This window comes from Mixophyes fleayi, chromosome 2 (assembly GCF_038048845.1).
Source record: "Mixophyes fleayi isolate aMixFle1 chromosome 2, aMixFle1.hap1, whole genome shotgun sequence".
Classification (NCBI taxonomy): Eukaryota; Metazoa; Chordata; class Amphibia; order Anura; family Limnodynastidae; genus Mixophyes; species Mixophyes fleayi.
In genome coordinates this window covers 34,141,941-34,158,859 of record NC_134403.1, presented here as the reverse complement: position 1 = coordinate 34,158,859, position 16,919 = coordinate 34,141,941, and the positions used below count along the sequence as shown (strand labels likewise).

The 16,919-nt window shown below is 41.0% G+C and overlaps 1 protein-coding gene across 2 annotated transcripts in view; it reads right to left on the bottom strand.

Annotated features, from left to right (window-relative positions):
* The window catches only part of ARHGAP42 (Rho GTPase activating protein 42), a 293,945-nt gene that overhangs the window by 47,305 nt on the left and 229,721 nt on the right, over positions 1-16,919 (bottom strand). For both annotated transcript variants that reach the window (XM_075198773.1, XM_075198774.1), the window contains exons 7-8: positions 6,422-6,526; positions 3,364-3,493 (exon numbers count right to left, since the gene is read on the bottom strand). In XM_075198773.1, the coding sequence (XP_075054874.1) occupies positions 3,364-3,493; positions 6,422-6,526 (235 nt within the window). The remainder of the gene's footprint in view (positions 1-3,363; positions 3,494-6,421; positions 6,527-16,919) is intronic.

Sequence of the window (16,919 nt, the reverse complement as noted above, 5' to 3'; positions counted from 1 at the left end):
AGTGTTAACTTCTAAAACCTATAGTATAATAAAAGACATAACATTGAGGGACTTAAGAATTGTATGGCTCAGTGGGTAAATACTGAGAAGCAGGGACATTTCCAGAGACAAATTATTAAACCCTGGGGCTATTCCTGAAAATTGGGGACAGTTGACACCTATGATATATATCCCCTTCACCCAGACAGGTCAGTGTTTTGTAGGTAAATCAGAATTGTGTTCTCTTTGGAATCCTTTTTATTGTCACAGAATTGTGATACGGTCTCTATCTGCTGCCTGACATTACGTTATGGTTCACAAATCTTGCATAGGATCCACATTAATCTTTAATTGAAAAAAATATTACAGCTGTTTAACAGAAAGAATTAAAATCCAGCAATGCGTGCAATCACAGACACGGTGCACGTCATTAACTAAGTCAAAGAACGCAGTAATTACATTGCTTGTAAAATGCAACTGAGATTACGGTCTGTGAAATAAGATAAAACAGGTTCTCAAAAATGATTTTATGTACCCCCTTATGATGGTATACGCCCCCATTGTGTGAAAATGTATCCCAAGTATCCTGTAATATGTATACATGTTTATCCGGAAACCCCTTGTGTGCTTAATTGCTAAAAAAAAAAATATATTAATTCTAATGTTTTGAAATCCATTTGTTTTATTCCTAATGCATTAAACTACAATTCAAAGTTTAATGAAATAGGTGAAAGTGCCCTTTGAATCGGTCTGAAGTATGCATGTATTGCACGGTGGCTAAGTGGTTAGCACTTCTGCCTCACAGCACTCGGGTCATGAGTTCAATTCCCGAACATGGCCTTATCTGTGAGGAGTTTGTATGTTCTCCCCGTATTTGCGTGGGTTTTCTCCAGGTGCTCCAGTTTCCTCCCACACTCCAAAAACATACTAGTAGGTTAATTGGCTGCTAACAAAAATTGACACTAGTCTGTTTGTATGTGTGTGTATATTACGGAATTTAGACTGTAAGCCCCAATGGGGCAGGGACTGATGTGAGTGAGTTCTCTGTACAGCGCTGCAGAATTAGTGGCGCTATATAAATAAATGATGATGATGATGATGATGATGATGTAGCCCTGGGCTGAGGAAGGCTGGTGGATAACATACAATGCTCATATCTCAGCCTTTTCCCAAAGTCTGTAGATTTGGGCTAAATCCTGAAAAAAGTCCTATAATCGGGAATGGGAGAAGGTAATGACAGTGGATGAGAGGTGCAGATATTGGACAGAACAGAGGGGTTGAGCTGGGAGATATTTTGAGACAAGTGAAGAGATGTAAGTTGGGGCAGTTCTGTTAATGTCTTTCTATGTTTGTAGAAGTATTTTATATATTATTCAGTAAAGTAAAGGCAACCAATGTAGAGACTTAGAGAGCAGAGCAGCAGGAGAAGAACGTTTTGCAAGGAAAATTAGTCTAATCGCTCCATGCAATGTAGATTGTAGGGGCGAGAGTATGGTTAAGAGAAGACTGGTAAGAAGGGAACGGCAATAGTCAATGTGGGAGACAATGGGTACATGTATTAAACTTATTGTAATAGAGGATATTAATAATGCAGGATAATAATACTACAGGATAATAAATACTAATAAATCATAATAATAGCGATTATAATAAAATGTGAAACCTCTTTTAATATATTTTCAGTATTTCAACGAAAGTTGCCTATTGATCATCCTGCGGGTCTCTGGTATGAGAGGTAAGTATGTGATAACTGGTAAATGGCTTTCAAATTTGATGAGTTGGTTAGTTGGAGCGAGTACAAATCTTTCAGGGCTTCCATGATATAGTTTTAATCTAAAAATAATGTTTTATTATCTTAGCCAGTAGGAGACGTGTTTTTCTGAGATGTTCACATCCATTTAAGGCACCACAATATCCATTTTGGATGGAAAATTGGGAGTGTGTCATGAAAATCTTGACTGTTTTCAGGTATTTAGATACAAGTTTACTTACGCTAATTTGTTAAAAGTGCAGGGGCGCACGCAGGATTTTTAAGGGGAGGTTTCCCTCACCCACCCAAAACACAAAAAAAAACCCAAAAACCATAAAACAAACAAAAATAAAACAAAAACAAAAAAAACGGGAGCTGCTGTGCTCCGTTTCGGCAGCACTGTACTATACAGCCGCCGCGGCGCTGTCAAAGAAGCGTCCGCGGCAGTGCTGAATACAATACAGCACCGCCGCGGACGCTTCTTTGACAGCGCCGCGGCTGCTATATAGCCCAATGCCGCTATGTAGGGAAACTTCTTTAGCAGAGGAGAGGGGTTTCTGGAGACCCAGAAATCCCCCCTGCGTGCGCCCCTGAAGTGGCATGATAGGACTACATTGTCCATGATGGAACAGGAAATCACCGTCATCAGAATACAGCAGCACAGAATATTTCAGAAGATGAGTATGCTGATTTGTGGATTATGTTTGCAGGCTGTCACCTGTCCACTTAACAGCACAGAGTATCATTCTTCCCAACATTCTGGAGTGAAAAGAGAACATAACTGGCTATGCCCATAACATGCCAAACCTGTGCCCTTGTCTACCTATGCCACACCCGCAAATAGCTAGGCGGCCCCACCCGTTCCATAGTGCAGGTGTCGGTATATTGTAGTCTGGTAGTGCTGTAAGCTTCTTGTCAAAATGCTGCAGGAAGACCGTGGGGTCAAACACAACATGACTTTCTTAATATTAAGATTTGTGCGACACTTACAAATATGTGTGTGTGTGAGAGACTTGACACCACCGGAGTGAAGCAGCCCAATATTTGGCAAATCGGCATGATATCAATGTTTATATGAGGACTCAAAATAATCAAAAATGAAGAATGATCAGATGAAAACCGGCAGACGGCGACCGTCGGCCTGTGTGTATGGTGGGGGCATGGTTTAGGGGGGTTTTAAGAAAATGTGTCGGCTGTGATTACAGGTGGGAAATTGAATTGGTTAATTTATGGAGTCCACATTAAATACAGTAGAACTGCTTATTACTATCCATCCATACCATGGGCGGAGGCTTGACATGATCTCTAATGTGCTACAGTCCAGACTGATATGGCAGAGAGCAAGTGAGGACACAGTGCCATATTAAGGGGTGCTCAGCAGTCCCATATTACAATATCACAGATAATTATTCAGAAACTGCACAGGTCAGCTCCACGGAGGACAAATATTCTCCCAGATATCACACGTCATATAAAGTTACCAGCAAAACAATATGCTGCCGGAGGGGAGAGAAGGAGAACGATTGGTTAAACCCTGGCGAAAAAGTCTAGAGAACAGAGACAATAGTGCATAGATAAACAACTAAATTCACCACAGCAAATAAATAAGATTGAGCCACACTTTCAAGACTCACTTTTCTCCTGGACATATAAATATCCCTCCATGGTCCACTGGCTGGGTGGTCTGTAATCTTGGTCTGCAGATTTCATTCTTTGCATCAACCGCTCCATCTCCTGCCGAGTGCTTTCAAAATTATTCCGCGTCTGTGAGGGAGAGTTTTATCTGGTCAATCCACCATCCATGTAAGATGCTGGGCATTCAGAGAGGATTTCTGGGGCACACCTTACATGCATTGATTTTTAGAGCTTTAAATGATCAAGACTTGTTATCATGCTTTGCACTAATGACTCCTACTCACTCCTAATCAACCAGCTCCACACCACGTCTCTTACCTTCTCTGCTTCTAACCATAACCTTCCGGTACTCACTCCTAATCACCTTCTCTGCTTCTAACCATAACCTTCCTGTACTCACTTCTAATCACCTTCTCTACTTCTATCCATAACCTTCCCGTACTCACTTCTAATCACCTTCTCTGCTTCTAACCATAACCTTCCCGTACTCCCTCCTAATCACCTTCTCTACTTCTAACCATAACCTTCCAGTACTCACTCCTAATCACCTTCTCTGCTTCTAACCATAACCTTCCTGTACTCACTCCTAATCACCTTCTCTGCTTCTAACCATAACCTTCCGGTACTCACTCCTAATCACCTTCTCTGCTTCTAACCATAACCTTCCGGTACTCACTCCTAATCACCTTCTCTGCTTCTAACCATAACCTTCCCGTACTCACTCCTAATCACCTTCTCTGCTTCTAACCATAACCTTCCAGTACTCACTCCTAATCACCTTCTCTGCTTCTAACCATAACCTTCCGTTACTCACTCCTAATCACCTTCTCTGCTTCTAACCATAACCTTCCAGTACTCACTCCTAATCACCTTCTCTGCTTCTAACCATAACCTTCCGGAACTCACTCCTAATCACCTTCTCTGCTTCTAACCATAACCTTCCGGTACTCACTCCTAATCACCTTCTCTGCTTCTAACCATAACCATCCGATACTCACTCCTAATTACCTTCTCTGCTTCTAACCATAACCTTCCGATACTCACTCCTAATCACCTTCTCTGCTTCTAACCATAACCTTCCGGTACTCACTCCTAATCACCTTCTCTGCTTCTAACCATAACCTTCCAGTACTCACTCCTAATCACCTTCTCTGCTTCTATCTATAACCTTCCCGTACTCACTTCTAATCACCTTCTCTGCTTCTAACCATAACCTTCCCGTACTCACTCCAAATCACCTTCTCTACTTCTAACCATAACCTTCCGTACTCACTCCTAATCACCCAGCTCCACACCACGTCTCTTACCTTCTCTGCTTCTAACCATAACCTTCCTGTACTCACTCCTAATCACCTTCTCTGCTTCTAACCATAACCTTCCGGTACTCACTCCTAATCACCTTCTCTGCTTCTAACCATAACCTTCCCGTACTCACTTCTAATCACCTTCTCTGCTTCTAACCATAACCTTCCCGTACTTACTCCAAATCACCTTCTCTACTTCTAACCATAACCTTCAGTACTCACTCCTAATCACCCAGCTCCACACCACGTCTCTTACCTTCTCTGCTTCTAACCATAACCTTCCTGTACTCACTCCTAATCACCTTCTCTGCTTCTAACCATAACCTTCCGGTACTTACTCCTAATCACCTTCTCTGCTTCTAACCATAACCTTCCTGTACTAACTCCTAATCACGGGCCTGATTCATTAAGGATCTCAAATGAAGAGGATACTTATTTCAGTCTCCTGGACAAAACCATGTTACAATGGAAGGGGTGCAAATGAGTGTTCTGTTTTGCACATAAGTTAAATACTGACTGTTTTTTCATGTAACACACAAATATCAACTTTAAATTTCAGTGCACAAATAAGCTATCAAGTATTTGTGTGTTACATGAAAAAACAGGCAGTATTTAACTTATGTGCAAAACAGAACACTCATTTGCACCCCTTCCATTGTAACATGGTTTTGTCCAGGAGACTGAAATAAGTATCCTCTTCATTTGAGATCCTTAATGAATCAGGCCCCACCTTCTCTGCTTCTAACCATAACCTTCTGTTACTCACTCCTAATCACCTTCTCTGCTTCTAACCATAACCTTCTGTTACTCACTCCTAATCACCTTCTCTGCTTCTAACCATAACCTTCCGTCACTCACTCCTAATCACCTTCTCTGCTTCTAACCATAACCTTCCGTCACTCACTCCTAATCACCTTCTCTGCTTCTAACCATAACCTTCCAGTACTCACTCCTAATCACCTTCTCTACTTCTAACCATAACCTTCCAGTACTCACTTATAATCACCTTCTCTACTTCTAACCATAACCTTCCAGTACTCACTCCTAATCACCTTTTCTACTTCTAACCATAACCTTCCTGTACTCACTCTATATCACCATCTCTGCTTCTAACCCTAAGCTTTCCCTACTCACTTCTAATCACCCAGCTCCACATCATATCTTTCACCTTATCTGCATTTAACTCTAACCATCCCCTACCTGCTTCCAATGGCCATGGTCTACACCATATCGCCCTCCAGCTTTGCTCCTAGCTTTCCATTGCCCACTCTTAATCACCCATCTCCGCACCAAATCTCCCACCTGCTATGATCCTAACCCTAACCGTCCCCTGCCTACACCTAACAACCGAGTTCAACACCATCCTATACACACGTTATTCCTGACCATAACATTCTGCCAATTCTAATAAATCAATCTGAGCTTCTAAGCCCAACCCCACCCCCCAGCGCCCAACAATATTTGCTTGGTATCGAAGCAATTGTCTGAAGTCTCAGCAAGCAGTTGTCTTTCTAGTAATTATCTCACTATTACCTTGCTGGCACGTATAAGCTGCCACTAATGTTTATAAAAGAAATAATGTTATCCGTGCCAAGTGATGCCCATCTGTTCGCTTTAGACATATCTCCAGGTACAACAGTGTATTTTTCCCCTTTAACTTGCATCTCTTGAACTTAAAGGACAAATTGTTTGCGTCAATATAAATTACACCAACTCAATTATTCATGAGGTTCCGGCAATAAGCAGAGCTTACGTTTTGTAAATTGAACTGCAGCTGCTCCTTGTAGGGTGTAAATTCTCTTGCCAGCTCGTATCCCTCATGGTAGAAGGTAAAGAGGCCCTGGAGGAACGCCAAAAGCTGCATAGGTAAAAATAAAATACATGCAATGAATATCACGGACTTGGAAAGGTAAACACCATCAGTTTTAGATTTACTACTGATAAGCAACCGCTTGCAATTAATGAGATATCATTTGTTCTAAAGGAACGCTGCTTCAAGGTTCAATTAAGGAAAAAAAATAGAAGAAGAAGTTAAATATGACTTCAGCAGGAAGACGAGTTGCCGGCTATTTATTCCACAAGGAAACTGTCCTTTAATCCATGAATTCGATTTCAAAGAGAAACGGGTATTATAATTCAACATTTCAGCTCATGAGATATCCACAAATAAATAATTTCAAGTGCTCAGTGGTTAAGTTAAAGATTTTGTTAAGCCTGTAATTGTAAACCATAAATATCCCAAGACTTCAGCCTGGTGGAGGACATATTGGTTATCTGTGAGTCGTAACGGTGCCTTGCCTGAAAACAACACGCATCCGTCAAGAGGGAGGAAGGGTGAAAATTAGATCGGCGGAATAGAAAATACCCAGCTTCAATTTATCTGTGGAATTTGCATCTTTGGAAATATAAAACTGCTCATTTATTGACCTCATTACTTTAATGTTATCACACATTAACATATTTTAATTAAAATCATTAATTTAGCTGGGTCAAATTAGTCACTTATAACAAAGCGTTGACCCTCAGTTACACTGAGAACTTGCAGAGGCACTCAAGAACAGAGGAGGCAGCCATCTTGTGAGCTGAGACGATACTCATGGCAATGCAGCCTATGGGTTGACAAGGAACGAGTGACATCCCTGAGGCAATGAGACACGGTGTAATGAAACATTCCAGATATTACCATGATGATACGAGCAAATTGTGCTGGACAACCTTGGACGCGGGGTCTAATGGCAACCAATTAAACCATGGTTTTCACCAGGGACCTCTGCTTGCTAAGATTGCTTGATGGACATCTTCTTGCTAAGCAGCTGGTGACTAAACAGAAGGCAGAGGACAAGGACTGAGTCATAATACAAGTCTGGGTCGGGCAGCGCAGATTCATTAACGAGCAACAAGCCAAGGGCAGGGTCGCAAGTAAGCAAACGAGATCAGAACAAGCAAAGTCATTACACCATAGAAAGATTAACCATAGAAAGTACAAAATCTGCTACTCAGACTATAGTTGATCAGATTTAAATAGAGGCCTAAGAGATTTGGCTCAGCAGCCTATTAGGAACATTTTAAAGGAAAAAAAAAAAAGCACGTAGCCCAGTGACCCAACCTAACATAGCCCACTACGGGACCGGCCCAGGGGGCAGATGCCCTCCAGCCAGACCCTGCAGGTCATCCTAAACAGATGCACCAGACATGGCATTAGCAGCTTACTATCCACCTCCAGAAACAAAGACGTTTCTCAGTATCAAAGGAAACAGATCAGCATCTATCCAAATACTATCTTATGATGACCAGAAGTGGGACTAGAGGGAATAAAAAAGTACTACAGAATTGTGACCCTCAAAGGAGCAAAAGCAATAGTATAATGATATCTGCATAAGCACAATACAATATTATGTCTTTCTCTTCTATGCTACTGTATCTTAGGCTGCAAGAATCACATTCTTTCTGTTGAATGAAAGGGGCGGGATCCCACCTTATTGGAGAAGAATGAAAGGGGCGGGACCCCACCTTATTGGAGAAGAATGGAAGGGGCGGGACCACACCTTATTGGAGAAGAAACCCTTATTTCTGCTACTTGGAAGGGGTGGAGCTAAGAGGGGCTGAATACTGCATGTGGGAAGAGTTCTGCTTTATGTTTGCCTAGACTCCGACTCTTCTTTTTTGACTGCCAAATGTATTATAAGATTCCAAGAAACAGGACCAAATAATTGGCGAACTGTAACAATATCGGCATTACAATATAGACAATTCAAGTGGCAGAAGCCTGAATCTCCCTTAGGAAATTTAGACCAAATGAAACATTAATCACTATACTATAGTCAGTGGGTCTGATTCATCAAGGCCTGATTCATGCATTGTGAGTGCAACGTTGGCTTGCTTAAAAACACCTGTAAATCGTCTCTGCGTACTCCCAGATTCAGCAAGGGACGGATGTGAAGATACGTGCGCTGATGAACACGGGTGTAGGTCTGCTCTGCTCTATTGCACAAGACACTGCAGGATACGTCCAATATATATGTGGCTTATAAATTTGCAAAAGAACGCTTAGGAAAAAAAATACTGAATTAATGTCGCCTGTTAATAATACAGGCATTCATGATAAAACAGTAAAAAAAAAAAAAAAAAAAAAAATGTTTTTGTTTTCTTTTGCCATCAAAATACATTTATTAGGATTTTCTACATTTTTACAGTTGCTCCCAAACATCTTATAGCATGCATACAAGACTGTCATCACTAGTAATCAGGACTTAGACTAGCCCTGTAGCTGGAGCAAGAGATACGGCACAAAAACAAGTAACTTTGCGATGCCCAGAGCTGGATTCGGACATTGCTCCATGTGCTTGAGCACGCCCCTACTGTACGTTGACTATGGGCAAACATCTTCCCTGCCCAGTTCACCCCCAAAATTATAGTCCATACTTGCCAACTCTCCCGGAATGTCCGGGAGACTCCCGAAATCCAGGTAGGTCTCCCGGACTCCCGGGAGAGCAGGCAAGTATCCCGCATACTGTAATTTACTTGCCAAAATGGCGATTCGCTGTGAACTGCATCATTTTGGCCACGCGACAAAATGAAGTTTTGTTGCGGGGGTGGGGCCAAAATGATGCATCCCGACCCCTCCCGCCCTCCAACCACTCCCTCTGCGGTCTGGGTATGTGCAGTTTGATTTTGTGTACAATACACTCAAAATCGGCAGATCTGTGCCTTGATAAATCAGGCCCAGTGTGTGTTACCCCACTGTACAAATACGTGACCATCATTAGTCTGCAAGATTTTGTTTTGCCACAAGATAGAAACACCTGTTTGGCTCATCTAATTTGACGCCTTGCCCGTATGTAATTAAGAAACAGACCACATCTACTTATCTGACCGTTCACTTAGCAAGTTGTAAAGTAGGAACAACTAATGCAAATGTAAACTCTCATAGCTTCCTATTATTGCTGGATGACACCGCATAATACATTTATAATTATATTGTTCATGTTTATCAGATCAAATTACTGTTATTAAAAAGTTCATTTTAATACCTTATAGAATTTTACTTTAATCAATCTAATTCTTTATTCGCATTCAACAGCAAATCCAGACAAAGTATCAATCACTAGATGGCAGCAAATTATAGCATAAGAAAAATCCCCAGCTTATGGGACCGCGCTATCCATCAAATAATACAAATGCTATTATCCTCTGCTATTTCCCAACAGGAAAGATTATAAGGGAGTTTGTTTAACCTCTTACTAGAGCTATCAACCTAGTTTATTAAAGGGATCGTCAAGTGGATCAGGCTACATCTCCTAAGGCAGGATGTCTCTGCATTGCTGCAGAGTAGAATGCTACAGACCTGGAAGACTTGTTGTAACCAGTAAGGAATACTGGAAGAGGGGCAGGGAAAGGGCAAGTGATCCTTCTGTTTATGAGCGAGCTCACTTTTGTATACAGGCATAAATAGAGCAGAGCCTTTGGGTCCTTATTATATATATAAAAACATGAGGAAGTGCAACAACTCAGCGAGCGTTAATGCCAGGACTGATCCAGCATCCGCTTACGTCTGTTACACAATATAGGAATAAATCCTCAGACACTTTCTGCAACCGGTTAACAGCCCGGCTGAGAGTTATTAGGAGGAAAATGCTTCAGGATTCACTTTAGTTAAACCATTATAACCAAAAGCCTGTGCAAATCTCATGCAACTTGCCGGCTCCTTGGCCACTGAATCTGACACGTCTAAATAAATATACCAACTAGAGCATGGTCCCTACTTATTCAATGATTAATAACCTGTATTGTTTTGCAAACACAACCTCTGTTCTTAAAGGCAGTGATACATTAATCATCGGGAAAGGCATGCTTTGCTTCCACCGTAAAAACCAGGACATACAGCAGTGTACATCTCTATTCTGTTCTATCAGAAGAATTAGTTTTCAGAGGAGTCATATATAAAAGGGAACTATATTCTTCTTGTTACCTTAATACAACCAAATTGAAAAGAAAATGCTTTGCAATTTATTAATATCTTCCTTCTGCTTTCTGGTGGAAAACCAAGCCGATGAACAAAACATCCCCCCACTGTCCCTAAAATAATTATCATCACCAGTGCTATACAGTCAGGCTTAATTCCCATGATAGGGGGCGTGGCCACCCTACAAGAGGAGCATAGCTACGCCCCCGAGGGCTGCCTAGCGCTCTGCCCATTACATACCTCTCTTACCCCAATATTTCCACCCGTGGGACAAACATGTCCCCGGGCAAGATAGCGGGACAGAGACTGGTCCACCGAAATCGGGAAAAGGAACCTAAATGGTACTGGCCAACTTTGGAGTTCACCCCTCCGGGAGATCTCCAGCATTAGCTGTGTCTTGGTGGCGTTGCCACACTAATCGCATCATTATCCCCCCCTGATAGCCAGGATGCCGTGATTGGGTGGGGCGGAGCTTAATGACTAGATTCATAGCGAGTCGTGCCATCCTCATTCACGCATCCTCACCTCCGCACACTAGTCCCCAGGATCTCCAGAGGGGAGAATGAAAATGTCTACAAGTATGTCATTGTGTGACCCAGCACCAGACCGGGCAGCTCAGGGCTAGAGCCTCTAAAATGGGTGGGCCTGCAAGAATAATGAGTGGGCTTCATCTCTCCCACAGTCTACCAGACCAGCACGGAACACTGATTGGCTGTTACGCATGGGCTGTGAGAACTAGGGTAATGGGAAAAAAAATCAGGACCCAACTGTAATGTTAAGGGGTCTCTAAAATGGATTATACAAATATAGGCCCTGTTGCAGGATTAGAGTAAACTTGATCAGGACTTAATTGACCTTTAACCACTCTTCAAATCAAAAGTTCCATACTAGAGGCTGTGGGCCATAGAAAAAAAAAGCAAAAGCTGCTGCGCTGCAGCTGCTGGATAGTACAGGGGCACTTATTTAGCGGAGGGGAGGGGTTTCTGGAGACCCAGAAACCCCCCCTGTGTGCGCCACTGGGCCAGATTCATGTTTGGACATACGCCCGTTTACGTGAACTCGCCCTGCATTTGCTCAGAAATGGAACTTATTTTAATGAAAGCAATTCATATCTGAATGCAAATGGCTCTTAGTACTGCCTGCGACTTACAGGGTGCAACAAGGGAAGGGAAGGGGCAGACAAATGTAGGCAATGTGCAGTAATGGCGTTCCAACTTAAACCTGCCACCAGCTACAGGGTGTAAGTGGCAACAGAGAGATGTCATGGCATAGTCTTGTTTTTAAACAACAAGTACGCGTGCCACTAGATAGCACAGAACATGTGTATGCAAGTAAGATATATATCATACTTGCCTACTATTAGGCACTGAAGTCCGGAAGATCCCGGACAGAGGGCGTAACTAGAGGGTGGGAGGAGACGGGGCAAGGTCAATTGCTTCATTTTGGCACCGCCCCCACATCGAAAATGATGTTTTGATGCGGGGCAGGGCCAAAATGACGCAATTCACCAAATCACAGGTATTTGCTGCATGCTGGAGAATTGCTTGCTCTCCCGGGAGTCCAGGAGACCGACCCGGATTTTGGGAGTTGGCAAGAATGAGATTTTATATATATATATATTATATATATATATATATATATTATATATATATATATATATATATATATATATATATATATATATATATATATATAATCTAAATGTCTAGTGGCGTGTGTTAGTCTGTCTGTGTGTGGAAAAAAATAAAACCAAGCTGCAGCGCCACCTGCTGGGCGGAGTTATACACTGACCTACTAAATTCTTAGTGTGTGTGGAAAAAAAAATTCAGAAAGGGCTGAAATTTGGTATACTAAGATGTTTTTAATTTGTTAATTTAATTTGTTAATTGTTAAAAGTGTTTATAAAGATTAAAAAAATATATATATATATTTCTTGAAGGAGATATGACAGCTGGGAGTGGTTGGTGGTTGCCGGGGGTGACAGTAGGGAGTGGTTGGTGGTTGAGGCCTGGGCTATGGCCCAAATGCATGACAAGAACCTTTTTAACACCTTAAGTAGCTTGATTTGACTAGAATGCATGAGTATCATGCACGGGTTAACTTGTATATATATATATATATATATATATATATATATATATATATATATACATACATATACACACACATATACACAGCCGTGGAATGCAGCATTGTCTTTGCCAATCTCTGACATCACTGGACATTGAAGATAATATGTGTCACTATGGTGGCCATGTTAAGACATACCTCATCCATACCAGAGAGTGACAAACGAACCTTTATTGCATATAGAATGAATTCAAACATTACCGCATTAGCAACCATTTCTGTTTCATTCTTACACCATTTATTGCATATACCTCAGTCATATATTACATTGCTCAAATCAGACACAACATAAACTCTGTAGGCGACTCCCTCCGCCCATACAGCATCCTGTCACAGACAGAATCACCTCACATGGTGCAGTTGTCTGACAGGCTAACAGCTCTCCTTTCACTCATTAAAAACAAAACACATAGGGCCTGATTCACTAAGGAAAGTAAAGCAAATAAATTAGTAACTTTGCACCTGGGCAAAACCATGTTACAATGGAGGGGGGATAGCTTCAGTGTACAAATAAGCTATCAAGCATTTGTGTGCTACATGAAAAAACAGACAGTATTTAACTTATATGCAAAATAATAAACCAATTTGCACCCCTTGCAGTGTAACATGGTTTTGCCAGGAGAAAACTTACTCAATTCTTTGCTTTACTTTTTGAATAAATCAGCCCCATAGTATATTATAACATCTAGCGTGTTACCAAATTATTATATGCCATATAGTCTTATGGTTTTATCTGTTTTCTTTGGTGTATCGGTTATGTGTTGTGATATGGTTGTAACATTTGTTATTTATTTTTTGTTGTGTATATTTGATACAACTCAAATAAATAAAACAAAAAAAAACAAAAAACAACAACAAAACCCCCCAAATAATTAAACATAAAATTATATAAACTGAAACATAATTGAATATACTGGGAACTACAGCACAAAAAAAGGTTTAATTTCTTTATAATAATTACTTCTCCTGTGTTATAAGGAATAACGCGATTCTGTGAAATGTATACAGATTGCAGAAGTCACCATGGAATTACGTCACCTGTATTACGCTTTTATATGGTCACATCCTGCCAGCTCCATGCTGGGACTTGTAGTTCCACAACAGCTATAGAACCACAGGTTTCCTAAGTTAATGAATATCTTACCCATCTCCTACTTTGAAAAGCTTTACGTTTTATCACGTTTTGGCCACTGGAGGCTGCTATGACCCTAACATAGGATTTGCATTACAGTAGCTATTTCATTCCATTCAATTATTTCTCAGCAATTCGTTATACGCCATTGTAAAAATATAAATCCACATACACAAGTGTTGTCTCAAACACAGACTTTTTTTTATTTATAAAATGTCAAGACGACAATTAGAAGCCACAAATTAAAACGTAAAGGTAAGACATTACTAAAACCGATAACTAGATTATTTTTCAAAAATGACCTAATTCCGGTGATAGACATTGTGAACAAACAAGAGCTCCAGTGACACAGTCAGCGATACATCTTGTGGAAGCTTCACACTTATAAAGAACAGCACAAGAAAGGTATAATTCATCTTACTGACCTAGATAGGGGATCAGCAGCCATTTTGTTGTAAGGTTACATAGAAGGGAGGGGTCGTGCAAGTAATATCTAGGAAACAACTTTCTGGATGGATGTCATTAAAAGCAATTTCTTACTATACATTTAAAGTGACACATTGTTTGCAGCATGTAGTCCCTGTCTTCAGCAATACTACCTTCTGTCTTCAGCAATACTATTCCCTGTCTTTCACAATACTTCCTCCTGTCTTCCAAAATACTACCTCCTGTCTTCAGCAATACTACCTCCTGTCTTCCACAATACTATACCCTGTCTTCAGCAATACTACCTCCTGTCTTCCACAATACTATTCCCTGTCTTCAGCAATACTACCTCCAGTCTTCCACAATACAGTCCCTGTCTTCAGCAATACTACCTTCTGTCTTCCACAATACTATTCCCTGTCTTCAGCAATACTACCTTCTGTCTTCCACAATACTATTCCCTGTCTTCAGCAATACTACCTTCTGTCTTCCACAATACTATTCCCTGTCTTCAGCAATACTACCTTCTGTCTTCCACAATACTATTCCCTGTCTTCAGCAATACTACCTTCTGTCTTCCACAATACTATTCCCTGTCTTCAGCAATACTACCTTCTGTCTTCCACAATACTATTCCCTGTCTTCAGCAATACTACCTTCTGTCTTCCACAATACTATTCCCTGTCTTCAGTAATACTATTCCCTGTCTTCAACAATACTATTCCCTGTCTTCCGCAATACTATTCCCTGTCTTCAGCAATACTACCTTCTGTCTTCCACAATACTATTCCCTGTCTTCAGCAATACTACCTTCTGTCTTCCACAATACTATTCCCTGTCTTCAGTAATACTATTCCCTGTCTTCAACAATACTATTCCCTGTCTTCCGCAATACTATTCCCTGTCTTCAGCAATACTACCCCCTGTCTTCAGCAATAGTATTCCCTGTCTTCCGCAATACTATTCCCTGTCTTCCGCAATACTATTTCCTGTCTTCAGCAATACTATTCCCTGTCTTCCGCAATACTACCTCCTGTCTTCAGCAATACTACCTCCTGTCTTCCGCAATACTATTCCGTCTTCAGCAATATTACCTCCTGTCTTCCGCAATACTATTCCGTCTTCAGCAATACTGCTTCCTGTCTTCAGTAATACTACCTCCTGTCTTCCACAATACTACCTTCTGTCTTACACAATACTATTCCCCGTCTTCAGCAATACTACCTTCTGTCTTCCACAATACTATTCCCTGTCTTCAGTAATACTATTCCCTGTCTTCAACAATACTATTCCCTGTCTTCCGCAATACTATTCCCTGTCTTCAGCAATACTACCTCCTGTCTTCAGCAATAGTATTCCCTGTCTTCCGCAATACTATTCCCTGTCTTCCGCAATACTATTCCCTGTCTTCAGCAATACTATTCCCTGTCTTCCGCAATACTACCTCCTGTCTTCAGCAATACTACCTCCTGTCTTCCGCAATACTATTCCGTCTTCAGCAATATTACCTCCTGTCTTCCGCAATACTATTCCGTCTTCAGCAATACTGCTTCCTGTCTTCAGCAATACTACCTCCTGTCTTCCGAAATACTATTTCCTGTCTTCAGCAACACTATTCCCTGTCTTCAGCAATACTATTCCCTGTCTTCCGCAATACTACCTCCTGTCTTCAGCAATAGTATTCCCTGTCTTCAGCAATACTACCTCCTGTCTTCAGCAATAGTATTCCCTGTCTTCAATACTATTCCATGTCTTCCGCAATACTACCTTCTGTCTTCAGCAATACTATTCCCTGTCTTCCAAAAATGACATGCCTTGCCGCGCCCCGTCTTGCCCATTCCGTCTTCACACTTCACCTCCCCTCCGGGATCTCCGGGAAATTTGGCAAGTATGTAATACTATCTGATGTTTTAGCAATATTACTATCCCTATGCTGGTCCTTGCTGTCTAAGCACTGTGAGTACATGTTATGATATACAGTACATAGTGTACATACTGGGCAGCTTTCCTTCAGGAGCAAGTCACAGCCTTCAGCACAAATGGGAGACTATGAAAGAAATAATAATAGTGAACATTTTACAGAAGTATTTGTTATGAGGGGCTATCTATGGATTAGAACTGGACAATTTAGGTCAAGCCATTAGAATTTTTGATCATCAAGCAGTACAAATATCTACTTTTACAGAAGAAAGGAAAAAAAACTGAAAGAGAAATAGTTCTACACCATCTTACCCACTGAATGATGTGACCAGTCCTGAGTAACTACACAGTTGCCTAATAAGCGTATTCATGGAATACTGATCAGCGGGGTAGTCAATTATGCAGAGGTTCCCACAGCATCCACACAAATGACCTTCTCAGATTGATCATACAGTTATTTTAGGTAGACGAACAGTGGAAATTAGGTCTGACCCAAAAATTATGCTTACTAGTGCTATGTAATTTAAGGGGCTATTGATTATATTGGTATCAGGGAAATGTATTATTTGCAAATGCTAAACCTAATTAAATACTGTTCTACAGCAAAGCATTTGTAAACTTACAGATAAAATGCAGAAGGTTACTATGGAATGGTTACTATTGAAATATAATGTGTTACAG